The sequence below is a fragment of the Silene latifolia genome, chromosome 11 (assembly GCF_048544455.1).
Source record: "Silene latifolia isolate original U9 population chromosome 11, ASM4854445v1, whole genome shotgun sequence".
NCBI classification, from domain to species: domain Eukaryota; kingdom Viridiplantae; phylum Streptophyta; class Magnoliopsida; order Caryophyllales; family Caryophyllaceae; genus Silene; species Silene latifolia.
The window spans coordinates 166390700-166409291 of record NC_133536.1 but is presented as its reverse complement, the minus strand read 5'-3'; the positions used below and the strand labels follow the sequence as shown (position 1 = coordinate 166409291).

At 36.8% G+C, this 18592-nt stretch overlaps 1 protein-coding gene and 1 non-coding gene across 2 annotated transcripts; one reads left to right on the top strand and one right to left on the bottom strand.

Annotated features, from left to right (window-relative positions):
- Window positions 1-513: 513 nt before the first annotated feature.
- LOC141615606 (small nucleolar RNA R71) lies at window positions 514-619 on the bottom strand. The gene has a single exon (XR_012530018.1). It is a non-coding gene; the product is annotated as a small nucleolar RNA R71 (small nucleolar RNA).
- Window positions 620-9152: 8533 nt separating this feature from the next.
- LOC141612052 (NAD(P)H-quinone oxidoreductase subunit U, chloroplastic) lies at window positions 9153-13036 on the top strand. The gene is made up of 5 exons (XM_074430754.1): window positions 9153-9578; window positions 10425-10486; window positions 10927-11016; window positions 12175-12318; window positions 12702-13036. The coding sequence occupies exons 1-5, from the start codon at window positions 9293-9295 to the stop codon at window positions 12798-12800; spliced, it is 681 nt and encodes a 226-aa protein (XP_074286855.1). The 5' UTR covers window positions 9153-9292; the 3' UTR covers window positions 12801-13036.
- Window positions 13037-18592: the final 5556 nt, after the last annotated feature.

Sequence of the window (18592 nt, the reverse complement as noted above, 5' to 3'; positions counted from 1 at the left end):
CTCCGGGACCCAACTCTTCCTAAGAACCGTAAGACATAAACCAACTCGGTTCCCCCACAACATTAATTGTTTGCAACCTTGTAAACATGTTTGTATGATCAACACCATGAATCCCCTATGACCCCATGATATCCTAGCACTTTTAATCATTTGTTTACATCCTTCCTTTTATTGTTTGTTTTACTATATTGCTTCCACTAGTTTAGAATACAACTACAAACCCAATTCGATTGTGACACTAGCATAAATTGAGATAGATAGACTTAAAACCCAAAGCACACCGTCCCATGGATCGACCTCGACTTACCGCTAACTAGTAGTTTGTTGAGTATTATAAATGTGTTTTGATTGGGTGTACAACGACACGCCCACGTCAGTCTTATTTCCTTTTTCTTTGATTGGTACCGCGAAACAATGGATAAAGAGCCTTGATAAGGCTACTATTGGTATTGACTCTTGGAAAAATTGGCACTTGCTTTCTACAAAAAGTTCTACCCTCCGGAAAAGACAAACATGCTAAGAGCCCAAATCACGGGATTCAAACAAAGGGACGAAGAATATTTGTATGAAGCTTGGGAGCGATTCAAGGAACTTGTCGCTCATGTCCTCATCATGGACTTAGCGAGTGGTTCCAGGTACAACAATTTTGGAATGGTCTTTATGAAGACTCCCGAAACATTCTCAACATGGGATCAAATGGTATGTTCACCGAAGTTGACGATAATCAAACATGGAACAAGATTGAGGAAATGGCGGTCCATAACTCACAATATAGTAGACCTCGGAAGGCTACTAGAGGAGGAAAGCATGAAGTGGACTTTATTACTCAATTGGGTGCTCAACTTAGTGCTCATATTGATACCATTAACTTGAAGTTTGATAAGGCTGTGGCTAAGATTGAAGAAGCCTCCAAATCACCTAAGCAACATGTTAATGCCATGGTGGCATCTTCATCAATTCCAAGTGGAGTATGTGAGAATTGTGGAACTTTGGGACATGACCAAAGTGAATGTAGGAGAACAAGTGAATGTTTTCCAAGCATACAAGAGTGGTACCTTTTATTCCAATTATTACAATGAAAACACCAAATTTCATCCAAATATCTCATACAAAAGCCAAAATGTTCAGAACCCTCAACCAACATACCCCCCACCTCCAATGAGAAACCAAAATCAAAGACCCTTTTACAACCAAAACCAAGGTTACCAAAATCAAAATCCATACACTCAATCAAATGACCAAGGTTTTGATGTCCAAAAAGCGGTCCTCCAAATGCAAAAGAACCAACAAGAATTTTTCACTCAAATGCAAAAAAATAGCCATGCAAAAGACATCACCATCAACAACATCTTAGTCCACACAAAAATGTTGGAAACCCAAATGACTCAATTAGCATCATCTAGCTCTCAAAGACAAAAGGGGTAATTACCACCTCAAAGTAATCCCCCAAGACATGAATCGGTGAGTGCCATCCACTTGAGGAGTGGTAGAAGCTATGAAGGGCCAAGGAAGCAAGTTGAGGATGACATTGTGGAGACTAGTGACAAGGAAAGAGTTGTGCAAAACTCTAGAGAAGAAGAACCCAGCATTCAAGAAGTTTCAAAGAAGAATGAAGAAAAGGCCAAAGAGAAGGAGCCTATTGTGATTAGACTTCCATTCCCGAGTCGTCAAGCTAAGCCTAAGTTTGATGACCAACTTGGAAAATTCATGGAAATTGTGAAGAATTTAGAAGTCTCGATTCCATTCACGGAATTGATCAATCATGTTCCGGCCTATGCAAAGTATATGAAAGATATTCTTACAAAGAAGAAATCCATCCGGAAGCTTGAGACTATTGCTTTCACCAAAGTGATTAGTGCTATTTTTCAAGGAAGTTCACCTCTAAAGCTCAAGGATCCGGGAAGTTTCTCCATTCCATGCACTATTGGTGACACTACAATCAACAAAGCTTTGTTTGACCTTGGGGCAAGTGTTAGTGTCATGCCATATTCGCTAATCAAGAGGCTAGAAATGGGAGTGCACTTATATCACGCTTCAAATGGCGGATAGATCAACAAAGACACCTTTAGGGGTATGGGAAGATGTGCCCATAAGAATTGGCAAATTCTTCATCCCCCGGTGGATTTCGTTATTGTTGACATGGAGGAAGATTTCAACATTCCTATTATCTTAGAAAGACCTTTCTTGCACACCGCGGGAGCGGTGATCGATGTGAAATATGGAGAGCTCACCCTTGAAGTGGGAGATGAAACCATCACTTTCAATCTTGACAAGACAATGAGAGCTCCCCGATTACATGAACCATGTTTTATGGTTGATCACTATAGCCGGCAAGATGATAGGAAGAAGTTGACATTCCAATGGAAGAAGAAAGTGGATGATGCTCCATCAAAAGAGCAAGAAAATTGCAACAAAGAGAGCTTGAAAAGCTCACCCATGACAAGTGAAGAAGAAGGCCTCATTGGCCAAGACAACAAAGGAGAGTTATCTTCATCAACTCATGACATTTTTAGTAATCAAGTAGACGAAGTATGCGGTCTTTGGGATGATGAGTTTGAAGGGATATTCAATCCCTATATTGGTAATGCTATGACCCAAAACCACCATGAAGAACAACAAGTGCAAAGGTCTATTGAAGATCTTTATCATGACAATGAACAAGCTTTCAACTACTTCTTCAAGGTGTTGAGCAACATCAACAACACCTTGAATATGCCCCCTTGACATCTCATTATTGGATGAGAGTTTGGTGGAGTCCTCCCTAAACCACCACTTGTAAATATTCGAACTCCCTAACTTGCATTTTAATTATTGTATTGCATTTTTGTCAATTTTGGATTTACATTTCTATGCCTTGATCAAGATTTTCATCATTTTTGAGAGAAGTGAGGGAGGGACTTATGATTTTATTGATGTGTAGTGTTTTGCCTTAATGTGGGGATAGCAATTGCCTAGGCTATTCATGCCTTTGTAGTGCCCTCACAATAAAGACCACAAGAAATGAAGAAAAAAATGACACGGGTTACGAAGCACCCACGGATGGACCTGAATCCGTGTGGCAGAGGGACAATCCGAGCGACCCGACGAGGATTTCCTTGATGAAGACCCGAGCGTCCAGGGTCAAAGACGCTCGTCTTGAGAAGCTGGGAAAAACAACTTTTAGGTCTGACTGAGAATCCGAGCGTCCCACCAGAGAATCCGCTCGTCTCAGCCAGGACGGTCATTCCATAGGAAATCCGCTCGTCTTCTCACTGGCAAATTTTGGGATTTCTCCCTGGAAAGAAATCCGAGCGTCTACAGCTTAGGACGCTCGTCTCAATACAAGAAGACGCTCGTCTTCCCTATAAGACGCTCGTCTCCAGCGCGTCTTTTCCTGAAGCCAAAAGCAGCACAATCCGCTCGTCCCGACGCCTATCCGCTCGTCTCCCCTCTGGTTTTCAAATCCAACGGGTCTTAAAAACCCCCTTTTCCCAATTCTTTTCATTCATTCAAACATAAACACTACCCAAAACCTCAAAACCTTCATTCTCTCCATCAACCAACATCAAATTTCTCAACCAAAATCAACCAAATCAAATCCAAACTTCCTCAAAACAAAATTAAATCACTCCTTTAGCAACAACAAGCAATCAAAACACCAAAATCTTCAAAGTTTAAGTCAATTTTTGGGATACAAGGCAACATTCAACTATCCTAAATCGATTTGGGTCTTAATTGAAATTGAAGAAATCAAGCTTATTTTTGGTGTTACTACATAAAGGAGCATGGCAAGAACAAAAGGTGGAAGCAAGGCACCCCAAAAGAAGACCCTTTCTAAGAGACAACAAGCTCTTCAAGCATCAAAGGCATTGTTAGTTCATAATGCAAGGTTGGAAATTCAAGAACAAAATTCTCCTATGGAAGCTACTACTTCTACTACTCCGGTTGTTGAACAACTAGCCGATTATCCGGAGGTAATTTTCACTTCCGACTCTCATAGGAAGAAATTTATTTCCTTTGCTAAGAAAACTATCTTGCCCACCAAGTTCATTTGTCAAGACACTTTGTCGAAATTGGGTGTCCTAGAGCAAACAAAGACCTTTTTCGAGTCTATGGGATTGAGTACATTGTTTGAAATGCAAGAATTGACTTACTCTTCCCTCACCTTAGAGTTTTTAAGCTCTTTGAAAGTCACCAAGGTGGAGACCCGAACCAATATTGTGTTTCGTTTCAAGAATGTTGATAGATGTTTGTCTTATGGAGAGTTTGGTAAAATATTTGGCCTTAGTGATGACCCGACTTTTACAAAGAAGCCTACCAAGTATGACCCCGCTCCTTTATGGAAGGCCATTTTCGGAAAAGAATTCACATCTTACCATGATTGTCGTGCTCTCTTAGTCCATCATCCGGGCATAAGAGTATGGCATAAGGTTGTTGGGCATATCTTGATAGTTAGGAAAGGTACAAATCATCTCACCAAACTTGACTTTATTTTTCTCGAGTCGACTTTGAACATTGGAAGAGAGTTCACAAAGCCATACAACGCTTTACGACTCTTGATTGAAAGGTGGCTCAATGTTGATTGTGGCAAAGAAGGCATGGCCTTTATTGTCAACGGAGGATTAGTGACTTATTTGGCTAAGCACTTTAACCGGGATTTCAAAAAGAATGACACATATACATCGGTAAAGGGAGGCCATATTATTGATTTGCACACCATGGTTCAAAATTTTAAATGGGTCAAGAATGATACACTTGACAACAAATTTGGTTGGTTGACAAATGATGCTAAATCCTTCACATTGCCTAGCAAGATTTGTCGTTTGAATGTTCATAAGCCGAATTACCTTCTCCCACTCTCTGAGGAAGCCGAATACATTATTCAACACTAAGGGGAAGAAGTTGCCGAGCCCTCCTCCTCCATTATCACCCCACCTTACCCATTCACCTACCAAGAATTTAAACCTGAAAATGCTAAGGCGGAAAACGACTACTTGACTTTATTGATGAAGGAAATGCATAAGCAAGCTTATGAAGATAGAGTTGATGCTTACAAAGCACAATATCCGCCCCTCCTACATCTTGCTAGGCAAGGACTTCTCGATCCATCTTGTCCTTTGCCTAGTTAGGCGGATAATGATGTCTTCTTTCCTATCACTTCTAGAGGTGGTAGATCGGGTGAAGAGGAGATGGTTGTTGATGAGAGTGGTGAAGAAGAAGAAGAAGAAGAAGAAGAAGAAGAAGAAGAAGAAGAAGAAGAAGAAGAAGAAGAAGAAGAAGAGAATGAAGAAGAGGAAGAAGATGGAAGTGAAAGTGAGAGTGGTAATGACTCCACATCCATGGAGGTTGATGATGCCTCAAGTGAGGAGGTTGATGATGATGATGATGATGAGGACGCCATGGGCGAGGATTGAGGACTAGCAAACTCTTGGGAGGATCCTACATTCCTACACCTCCTTTATGGTTTGTCTAATTCTCTTGTTTTTCTTATAATTATTTTATTTTGATCATGATTTGTGGAGTCCTAGCACCATCTAGAGGACTAACACCTTGGTTCCATTGAGGTGTTCATTTTATTGTTCCCATTTTCAAAATCCAAAATGACAAATTTTAGTTTCATGCATTGCATTTTAGTGCATGAACTCCCCCAAAATTTTTGACATTAGAAATAATGTCTATTTTGGTTTGGGGAAGTTTATGCATATGCATTGGGAGCTAATCTAAATTAAACTCTCCACCATAACAAAAAACCATGCATCATGTAGTATAGTTTAGTCTAGTTTGCATTTAGCTTAGAAATCATGCACTTTCACATAAATTGCATAATTTCCTATCGTATTGGCCATTGAGGACAATGCCCATACTAGTGTGGGGATGGGAAATTCTAACTTGACTTTTTAAACAAAAATTGAAAAATTTCGAAAAATACATAAAAAATTGAAAAATTGAAAAATCCAAAAACATGTTCATTTCCGTTGTACTGTAGTCTTGTATATATTGTTTGTATATATTGTGTTTGTTCATCCTTTTTCACATTGATCGACTATGCCACATCCGAAACATGAGGATATTGAAGACCGCATGGTATAATCTTTCCAATCTCCTTTTTCTTCTTTATGTTAATGACTATGTGGCTTTATTTTGATTGATGCGGTATAAACAATGTGAATTTAGGACTTGCATTTAGATTATTTGGCATACTAGTTGGTAGAATCATATGCATTATGTTGTATAAATGTTAGTTGCATCATGGCATATAGTTGCATTTAGGAAAAATTTTGTGAAAACCGTCTATTTGGAAAGCTTGACAAGTGTATATAAGGTCCTTGTAGATGCTTTTTCTTCTTAAGACTTTGCTTGTTAGAATACTTGTAAAACACCCTAGGATGTGTCATACTAGTATCTTTTGACCCATGGATTAAGGCCTAGTCAAGAGTACCTTGTGGTGTAATAACTCCTTGGCTACCGTTTATTCCAAGGTCATCCTTGAAACCATGCAACCATCATCCATGTTCTACCACATTTTTGTCATCAAAGGGAATGGGCACAAAAATTGTTCAAAAATTTGAGTTCAAGAATTGAAATGAAAAGTTGAAGAAGTTTGCACAAATTGCATCAAATGAAAAGAGGAGCAAAAATAGACTCATAATGCTTCAAATATAAGCACCCTCACTACAAATGGGTGACTTTGAAAATGTTCAAAAAGAAAATGCAAAGAAAAGTTGAAAATTGTCAAGTGTTGAAAATGCCAAACATCAAAGAAATGGCAAAAAGAAAGTGTTCTCAAATGACAAATGCCATAAGAAATTGGGGGGAAAAACAACAACAAAGCAAACTCCCAAAATGAAACTCAAATACTATTGATCCCTTTTCCATCGTATCCACTTTTGTCCATGGTAGAGAGGGGACGACCCTTCTTCTTGTCTAGGCAAGAATGGAAATTCCGCGATCCTCCAGTGTTTCTAACACCATAGGAAGTTTACTCTTGACAAAAGCATTTAACGATTGAGGACAAAGGTACCTTAGCTTGACACAACTTGGAGGTGATTTATTGGTATCCTTCTAGGCTTAGTAGTTTGAAGAAACTGTATCTATAATGGAATGTGTACCCTTGAATTGCTTCCCCTTTAGATAATTTCCGCCACTTAGACGAGGAAACTGGCTATTCTTTTGTATATGCATCCATTACTTGATTTTGTGTGCTTTAATGCTTGGATGTGTCGCCATTTTGGCAAGACCCACCTTGCCTTGCAAGAAGGCATCTTACCTCATGGTTGTCTTGTTGTGAGTTGAAGGGGTGGAGTGAGACCCGCTAATTCTCTTATATCGGCAATATTAGTAGGTTAGTTTAAATAAGGGTCCTAGTTTTGTCACCTCTTTACTCGGGACGAGCAAAGGTTCGGTTTGGAGATATTTGATGTGACCAATATTAGAACATATTTAGTCCCCGAATTAGCCTCGTTCCTATGCTTTTTAGTGCATAATTGGGTCATTTACTATCTTTAGTCTTTCGTTTTGCATATTCTTTGAGGTTTTGATCCCTTGGTAGGAAAGGAGTAAGAACTTGGCATTTTCATGCCAAAATGGAGCTAAATTGATCGAATCTAATGACCGAGCATCAAAGGGAAGACAAGACTAGAAGGCCTATGTAAATAATGAAGTAAATGGGCAATGATGGGAAGATCCTTGCATCTCCAACAAGATCCTTGAGGATTGTTGGAGAAAGAAAAGAAGAGAAGCTGACTGGCTGTTGATCCGGGCGTCACAGTGCACAGGACGAGCGTCCTGGCCTGCCGCAATCCGAGCGTCCCGTGGTCAAGACGCTCGTCCTGGCCCCTCTCAATCCGAGCGTCGCCCTCCCCTAGCCGCTCGGATTCCTCTCCAGTGCAGGCCGTCCCTCCCTCAAGCCGCTCGGGATGAGCATATTCCAAGAAGACTAGTAAAGCGAAGATGAGCATCTCCTTCGAGAGGAGCACTTCCTCAACTCTTCTTAAGGGTCTTAATCGTCATTTAAGCCCTTAGTAACCCTAATTTATGTACCTAATCCTTAGTATAAATACCTCATTGTACTAATTAGATTATCAGGCTCTTTATATGTTATTCTAATCCAATTTTAATCTCATCTTAATCTTGTAATCAACTCTTAATTAAGCATTAATACAAATCTCATTTTCTTAATTTCTCTATTGTTCATCTTTTATTTTGGGCAATTGAAGATTATTTTGGGTTTATTTTGGAGGATTGACAACCTTCCATCAATAATCAAGTACTTCTATTATTCTTTGCTTATTATTTTGGAATCATCATTAGGTATAATTCTCTTAATCCCTTTTTAATTATTGTTAATCATCTTCATTTATTCATCATGTTTTGTCTTGCTAGTATGATTGACAACCTTGTTAGCATGTTAAACTTGATAATGAGTGAGTAGTCATCTTAACTAGGATTAATGGGGAATTAGGGGAAACCAACATGGGGATTGATTCATGCTTAATCTAATATGCTTTCATAATTAATTTGCTTGCTTGTTGTGATTTCAACTTATGCACATGTTATGTTTGATGAAATGCGAGTCTATGAATCCTTGCATTTTTTACTCATCACTTATCTTTTCAATGAGACTTGTAACACATAAACCAACTCGAGTCTCATTAGACCATGCTTATAGTTGGATAGGAGGATTAAGTCGACTTGTAGGTGTTGTACAATCTAATCGATTTGGCTCCGGGACCCAAACTTTCCTAGGGATTGTAAGATATACACTAACTCGATCCCATCACAACAATAATTGCTTGCATCTAGTAGAAAACATGTTTGTAAAAATATATTTATGTGGTTCGTCTTTACAATTACATTAAGTAAAAATATTTTCACACCAATAAAGCATATAATCAAAAAAAAAGGTATGAAAATGCAAACACTTGACCATTAGATTAGATGATTACCATTTACCACAGCTAGTAATAAGATAAAATGATAACATAAAAATATAAAATGATAAATTTGAAAGAATTATTAATGTAAACGAACATTAAAGATTACTTTTCTTATCTTATAGAAAAACACTGTTGCCAAGATCGAACCCGGATCACCCGCATGACAGGCAGAAATACTTACCACTATACTACAACGGCTGGGTTGATATAATAACCAAACTCTAATTCTATCTACACAGATGAGATATGACTGAATGGACAGCGTCGACTAATTTAAAGATAGGGCAATGAACTCAGACCACTTTTCTCCTCCGTCTTACGAACATTTCAGCCAGAAGAAAACTATCACCTAAATCATCTTTAAAATTAATCAGCAGATGGCAATGTCATCAACAACAGCATGTATACCTCATTACAGAGATACAATGCCATCCTTCTTAAAACCCACACAAATTCCTCTTAGTCATTACTTTGGCAGCATTTCATTTAGGAAGGCCCCTACTCTTTTGAGGTTTGTTGCAAGGAGCTCAGATGAGGCGGCATCATCATCGTCGACTACCGAGACTTGGGAAGGTGAAAGCAGCGGCAGTTCCGTAGAAGTTGCCAAAGGACCTCCCTCCATTATCTCTGCCCTTAATGTTGAGAAAGCTTTGCGTGGCATTGGTAATTATAATCTACTTTCTTCAGTTTAGTGAATATATATATATATATATGCTGTTATATACTGTTTCCCCATGACTTATCAAAGATCAACATTTCCTCTACAAAAAAAAAAAATCAAAGATCAACATTATTAAACTGTTTTTGACTTTAATCAATGTGAAGCAAGTAAAGTATTAACTAAGAAGGTATGGAACTGTATGTTGATCGGGCCTCAACCATCGTCTTAGTATTAAGGTACAGAATCCCCCCATTGATTAGGCTTCAGACTCAACTTAAGATTTTGGTTGTGATAGTCTTCTTATAATTAGAAAAGACGTGTGTTATCAGCTGAAAAGCAAACCAAACATATTTTGCCACTGTAACATACTTCCTCCATTCAACTCCACTCTATCACTTTCACTTTTCTACGCTATTCATAAATAAACATTTAATTTCAATTTTCTCTCAATACATTAGTGAAAATATTTTCATGTGGCATCTTGTTTGATTCGTCTTTACGAGTACATTAAAAATATATAACTTTTATAATTTTTGCAAATACGTAGCAAACGATATTTACCGCGTAAAACACGCGTTGACAAACGTGATAAAGTAAAGTGGTATAGTGGAGTTGAATGGAGGAAGTATGTGATAATAGTCATGACGATGTAATCCGAAGGAGGGGTCATGAAACTGTATGAAGATAATATGTGTTCTGTAAACTTATTTAATGATTACGATCAGGGTTAACGGGTTATGCATAATGTCATACTCCGTAATACTTGAATCTTGAACACCGAATAGTTGAATATAAGATCGATGTGCTACGACTTATATCCCTGATTAGAATTTGTATTAAGGGTGCAGCAATCACAGATGTGGATCATTATGGTAGGCTGGGACTTCAAAGAGGATGCACTTATGACTTGGTTAGTACATCATCTTGCAACCTACATTAGTTTTATAATCATTTTATGCTGTCAAAAAAAAAAAAAAAAGTTTTATAATCATTTCAGGTTCTGCAATATTTTTCGGCAGAAATTCGGATATATAGACATAACGATGTTGTCCATATTTAATCAAATTATATCCTCTTCTGTGATCACTATGCTAAGCAATCACAGAAGTTTCGTATTTGTATCGTCTTCCTATTTCAGTACCGTGAATTATGTTTTTTTTCCTAAGATGTGTAATAGAATAACCAGTTGGTACGTAATAAGTTCCCTCCGTCCCAGTGATATTATTCTTCAAATTAAAGTTTGAATTCATAGTTGAAGATGAATGAACAAGTTTTATTGTCAATACTTTCATTTTAAATTATGTGAAGCCCCCATCTTGATACCGCATAACTTTGGTCATTTGTGCATAGGTGAGAGTAACATACCAGAATAGGGTAAAGGAGCTCGAAAGCCAAGGGTTGGATGACGAGAAACTTAACAAAGAGCTTGATCTTCTAAAGGTACTTTCTCTCATAATGTCAACACCTCGTCTAATCTGTATCTTAATTACTACGACTAATAACAGAGTTTCGATATACGAGTAAGAATTAAGAAGCAAATTAACATCTTATTCCTAGAAAACCATACAACAATTGCCTTACATGTCTTAGGCAGATCATATCACATTTTAGCAAATAATAAAATGGGTAATTCTCATTCATGGACGGATTTTATTCTTTAATGGACAAAAATAATCATTATACTCTTTTTTTTCATTTTCCTTTTTTTTCCAATTCAATTATTTTCTCCAATTTTCTCTCTCTAACAACCCTCATCCAAACTAAGAATCATATGAATTATATGTACAATAGGTAGTGAAAAGGGCGGTGAACTAATTCACATCAATTTTTTCAACATTTAATGCATCTTTCTTTGGAATTCATTCAATTGTTTCTCGCTCCGTCGAATCTTCAGTTGAGTTCCTTGTGATTATTGTATAGAACATTAGAACATAAGTTATACAATATAATCGAAATTGTAATTGCAAGTCATGATTCATGAACTGGATGTTGTGTTTTGTCTAGTCACAACTGTATTTGTTTATCATTTCTGTTTAAACAAATCCTAATTTAATTAGTGTAAAATAATTCCTTAATTTTATACAATATAATTAATAAAATTAAGAATTAGAATTATTACTTGATCGATACGAGAATTAACATCCATAATTGTAGTTTGACGGATTTTTCAAATAATTTTGTGGATTTGATTAATTTTGTGAAAGAGAGAATTAGAGAGTTTTTTTGTCCCTTTCTAGGCAAGGGGTATACAATGGAAAAATAATTAAAAAAAGTTCATGAATGAGTAAAACTCGTACATGAATGAGCAACTACGTAATAATATCGTTATGTTATTTTTTCTTAAAACCGCAAAAAATTGAATGGGAGTCTTGCTATTTGAGAGCCTTGTTCCTCATATTTCACACAAAATTTGAATAATTAACAATTCTCAATCTATTTCCACCCTCGATTAAATTATAATTTTACCAAAAACAAACTTTATATGAGACGGTTTTACATATTACGAGTAAGAAGTAATTAACCTTGTAAATGTTGTAAGAAAACATAAAACCGACTCAGCTGCCTTTTCGGGTTTTTAATAGTTTTAAGATTGAATAGGAGTCCTACAGAATATTATCAACGGAAGAAGAGAGGAGACTGTATGATTGGAGCCTATCCAGAAGCGAAGGTCCAGAAAGATATGTGTGGCCTTTCGAGGTTGATTTAACACAAACTGCTATTAAAGGCACCCCACCTGCTCAGGTCAGTATCCCGTTTCGCTCTATATTTTTGTAAAATTAGTCTTGTTGTAGACATATATATCCGTCTAAAGATGTAAACAGGTCAAATAATCTCATTTTTGCATGAATAGTAACCACCACCATCTCAGTTGTTATTTGTCTTATTATATAACTTGTCACATATTTGACCCGTCTACAACTTTTGACGAATAGTGTCCGTCTAAAGTGAAATTTTGTAAATTTTGAATTATTCTTATACAGTTTTATTTTAAGCATTATATGAAACCATCCAACCATTCTATTTATCTCATGAAATGAATTAAATGACTTAACACGTATATAATCATCATTAATCACTCAAGAGAGAAGGCAAGCTTTGAAAAAACTTACCATGTTTTCTCACAGGAGCCTGAAAACGTTGGGCCGACTATCGTGGTAGGCTACTTCTTATTGGGCTGGTTGGTTCTGGCCTTTACTCTATCCATCATTCTCAATCAAGTGTGATATGCTATGATGTCGACCAAAGCCACTGTGTGTGAGAATTTTAGAAGCACCCTTTTTACATCTCGTGTACAAATTTGTATAGCGTAACATTACTCGGTCACATTTTCTATTCTCTTATTAATTTCTCAAGAATCAAGATACTTCTATGCGCATAGCATTTTGATCATATATTCCTAGATGTGATTTATTCATTAAGGTGCAGTCGGAATAGAGAGTTGTAAATAAGCCAAAATAAAGTAAATGGTGCACCTTCTTTTCACCCCCCTTCCTGCATTACTATTTACTACTACTATCTTTCCCATTTCTTTAATTTATTCCTTTAGGACCTTTTCTTTATCCTTTGATATTACCCTTATAATTTATTATTATTATTATTACTATTACTATTATTATTATTATTATTATTATCAACATTCCAAGCAAACTTGTACTCCGTATTAGTTGTTTTATAAGATGCTAAGTCTGTTCACTTGAAACGGTGATCATTGAAATTACATTACCGTTACAAAATAGTCAAGTGAAAGTCAATATACGCAGATTCCAAGATATGTATTATCAGTTTATTGGCCGTTGCAAAATGCCTCCTATGTTTTTTTTTTTTAACAGCGGTAAAGAAAGAGTTTTACATTCTAGTGGTACGGTTCACTAAACCATACCTATAAACTACAACATAAAACACTAATGAACTAGTACGAACATAAGCTAAAACAAGGTACGGGTTGCATCGGTTAACAACATCGTGTTGATGGCGTATGACGTAAGTCTGAACACGCTCTTCGAAAATAATATCTACCACATTCTCAAAAGGATGAGCAGTGCTGGCCAAAGGAAAAATGCCTCATATGTTATTTGTGGTTATTGGTCAATTTTGAGATGTCCACTTAACTACATAATTGGTCTAATTAAACTATATAATCCCTCAGTACATTGTTTACAATTTGACACTGTAAAAAAAATACTTTAATTAACAAATGTCAATTAATTTAATTAATAAAGTTATAAAAAGTGGTATTTATAACATGGATTAAAATCTCATCAGCATTAAAATTGCTCTTCTAACTCCCTTTAAACAAAAAAACAAAAAAAAAATTAATTGAAAATAAACATATAATTAGAATGAGAAGGGTTATTGGTCCGTAGTATAGAGAATGGTCCGTCATATGTTGCACATTACGTCCATTTCATGAGCTGATAAAAGCACAAACTACTACTCCGTAATATAACGGTAAACCAACTAAAACGAGGGAAAATTACTAATTAAAAAAATCTATAATATTCCCTTCATCACGTTCATTAGTTTACCTATTATATTTTTGAGTGTTTCATCAATTGTTTAATTTTCTATTTTAGTAATGTGTTTGATGGGCAATTTGATCTACCACACTCAATTTGATCTACTTGCCATCTAATAATTGACTCTCTCTTCTTTCCTTGGTTTTATGCCAAAACCAAAGATAAACAAATGACAGGATAGAAGGAGTCGCTAATAAGCACTTGCTCCATGCAAAAAAACAATTGGCCCTAATTACTTTTGTGCTATCGCAAAACACTATTGTTTTGTTAAATATGTTATTTTTTATAAGAGACCATTTTAAGAAAAAGGATATTCTACATAGTAACTCTATGTTTTTTTCGTTTTCTACATAGTAACCACATCTCCACCAAAAACGTCTTTGACTGGCCATAACCCACAACCATGAGTTCCGAAAGCGACGCTTTTTTTTTAAAATCAAAGATATTATAAAAGCGGTCAATTTGAAAAAAAAAAATATCGCATTCGAAACTCGCTACAAAGATATTAAACTTTGACTTACCGTAATTCTTGCCACGAGTTCAAAAACTAACAATTTTTTTCTAGAGCAAAGATTTTGTAAAGCCGGTCACTTTGACAAGAGAAATCGGAAATCGCCGCTTTCAGAACTCGTGGTTGTAAGTTATGGCTAGTCAAAGGCGGTTTTGGCGAAAATAAGGTTACCATGTGGAAATCGAAAAAACATAGGGTTACCACATAAAATATCCCTAAAACAAATGTAAATATATATGTTTATATTTTAACTTCTACTCCCTCCGTCAGTCATTAATATTCCTCTTTTATTATTTGTGCAAGGTATTTTAATTAAAGGTAAATATCCCAGCACCCTTGCCCATCAAACAATACTCATTACCCTTACTCGCCCCACCACCCCGCACTAGAGTTGGCATGTCCGATCCGACCCGTTTGACCAGACCAAAGCTGAACCCGAGCAAACCCGACTCGACAAAACTAACTTGAGAATACTCTAAACTGAAACCTACCCGACTAGACGATCCGTAACCAGGCTCAACATTAACCTGATTAAATTGATGATCCGACAATTATTAAGCTTAATATTGATAAAAATGAAGCAATTTAGTATTTGATTTGATATGTTTGACTTAATAATGAAGTAACTATTACCAAATAATGGTCAAAAACTAATCTTAATGGCCAAAAATTGAAGTATCGCGACAAAATAACTAGACCCGACAATGAACCGACCCAAAACTCGATCTAATGCATCATCGACCTGAGGAACCGAGCCAAACCGACTCGACCTGAAAGGTTGACCAAATATGCACGACTCGACTCGACTCGACCCGACCCGGCTAACCCGATTGCCCCACTACCACCATGGCGAGAACAACTCTACAAGTTTCCAAACCCATACCCGCCTTAATGAGTAGAAATTTAGACCTATACCCGTCTCATTGACCCGCTATAACATAATTTCGTTGATATTATTTCAATAAAATGTAGTAGTTTAACTATTACCAATATCCAAAAAAATCACTTTTATCTTTATAATTTAAGATTTTAAAACAAAAGTTAAGCAAAAACTTAAAAAAAATAATCATAATAATAATAATAATAATATTAAATTTTTATAATAACGTGTAGGCACGCGGATATGAGGTGGATATGACGCAAAATCCAACCCCACCCCACCACCCATGGTGGGTAGAATTTTCGTACCATACCCGCCCCATCACCCACAAAAGCTCTGTCGACAGTCGACTGAACTGAGGCAGGTGCAATGCGGAACCGACTTGCACCCGCCACATTGACATTGCTAGGTATGTATGTCTCTCCCCGACTTTAATTTCGGACATTCATAGACCTAGATAAATCCTACCCTCTAACTACATACTACAACTTTAATACAATACTGAATTATACGTATCTAATACACTTTTTACTTACAATATTATGTGACGTCTCAATTCTCAAATGCGAGAGCAACTCACATCCCTCGATCTTTTATTACCGATTAATCTCACATACCTATCTCATTAACTTAGATGTTTTGCAAACACCATAATAAGGGTGGTTTATGGGGAAAAACTACTCTTTGAATCCCATTTTTATTGTACCCTCTACACTCAAAATTTATCCTAAATCCATTTCTAAATTTAGCAAGGAAAAAGTTTGATTATCTAATGTTACCCCTAAAGGCTTGCTTGCAATGAGAGTAATTATTAAGGGAGTAATGGAGCTAAAATAAGACGAAATAGGAAAAGATTGGTGCTTTGTGGTGGTTGCGGAGGGTGGAAAGAGAAGGTGAGGTAGGAATTATTACCTCCATATGGAGTGAAGGGAGAGGTAGGGAACAATTACTCCCTTAGACCATCCACAAGCAGAAAGTCGAGTTAATCGGGTCACCAATATTTTACCTCTTAATCACATCTTAATTATCTTAACCCACTTTCATCCTCCCAAGCAGAAGGTCACGACCTAGGCCAGCAATCCAATCATTTTCCACTTTCCAGCCAATGAGAGAGTGCCACCTACAGGGTCACCATACTCAAGCAAAGGTCATCTTCCCTTTGTTTTGACGGTTGTCCTTTTTTTTGTTTCCAACCAATGGGAGAGTACTACCTACCGAGTCACCAACAAGGTCACCAACTCAACTAAAGGTCACCAATTGACCCTGAGTATTTCAAGGTCACCAAAATCATCCCCTTAATCTTAATTTAAAGTGTTATTAAGGTGACCCAACAAAGTGGTAACCTTACTTGGGGATGGTCTTAATGGAGGCACTATAACACTATATTTTCCCATTTCTATCCATTTCTATCTCCAACCCCCATATCATTACTCTCTTAATAATTACTCTCATTTCAAGCGAACCCCAAGTAATTAACTACTACCATCCTCAGCCCCCACCACAATAATATTAACTCAACATTCTTTAAATAAATGGGTAGAATAGGTACTTCATCACTTCTCCATAATCTCATCAAAATAGAAATGGGGACAAAAGAAATGTGACGGAGGACATCTTATAACACGGAGGGAAGGGTTGATGTGGGAATAGCACCCACCGGTCAAACTAAAACCCCTTCATTTCATGCTAAAGAAGGGTGTAGATCTCCAATACTAGGACGTCTAACAACAAATTCTCAGCTTATGAGGTTGATGGTTAAAGCAGCCGTTCAGACCCTCCATTTTTTATGCCGAAGGGTGTTACTGACATTCTCTTTTTGACATTCTCCAACTTTCTCTAACCGGCTAATAAACAAGTATAAATTATCCACTTGCCTACCGATAGTTGATGGCAAAATATATATTATATTCTATTTTACTGACTTATTAGAGGATGAAGAAAAAAACAAAACGGGAAGGTCCTTGACAAAACTAAAGACTGCGTCTATCTTCCTAGTTTCAGAAACATGTCTGCTATGGAGTATGTAATGATGTCTAAATCAGAAAAACAACTATGAATACTCCCTCTATTTTCTAAATTAGCCCTATCACACATTCATTGGAATTTCATTTATTTGGCCCCATTTCCAAATCCAGCAATTTTTTTATATTCAAAATGTCTAATGCATTTATAAGACGACTTCCTTTGCCCCTACTTCACTTTTATCCAATAACTTGCTGCCAAACCCTAGAGGCTAAACGGGAAATACAAATTTTCATTTAAGACTACAGCATCACTGGATGTGTGAAGCTGATTCAAAACCACTCACACATCAGGTTAGCAATGAGCAATAACGAGAGTTAAAAACATGTAGTTCGATCCCTTCTACACAGAGACTCTTAAGACTTTCTAAAAAAACCGGAGGGAGTAATCAAGTAGCCAACCGAACATAGCTAAAGTAGCCAACCGAACATAGCTAACGTAGCCATTTCTCACCCAGTAATTTGGTTTAGGCCTCCTACAACTGAATGATTAATAGACTATGCAAGAACTATGCTAAAAAAGAAATTGAAAACTTTCACCATTTATGGAGTTATGGTATGAAACGTCCTAAAAGCTCAACATATAAAGAAGACCTACAGTACACTGCCGCTCCCTCAGGGCCTTGTCCTTCTACCAAAGTCAGGTTTATACTACGCACTGGCATACCGCATACATACATAAATTAACTCGTAACCTCTTTTTAACAGACCATTGTATTCAGCTTCCTCCTCTTACCTTCATCTCTCTCCCCCTCTCCCGATTCAAATTTTCCTCGCATATCCATATGAAAGAGTTAACACCTCTTTACACTGTTATTACCCTTTAGCCTATTTATCTTCTTCTCATAAAAGTTCATATAGCCCAGTAGGGCTAGTACAGCCTCAATCTAATTTATTAAAAGAGAAACAATATAAGACTTCCTGCCAGAGTCTCTGCAAAAAGACCACAAACTAACTCCCTCTCTTCTTGACACTGCACCCTGTCTCACCGCTCCAAAAAAAAAAAAGGATACTAAAAATTCTAATTTAATAGTCCTCAGTCGTCACCCTTCATATTTACCCTCAACAAAAGGGCTCGAAAAGCATT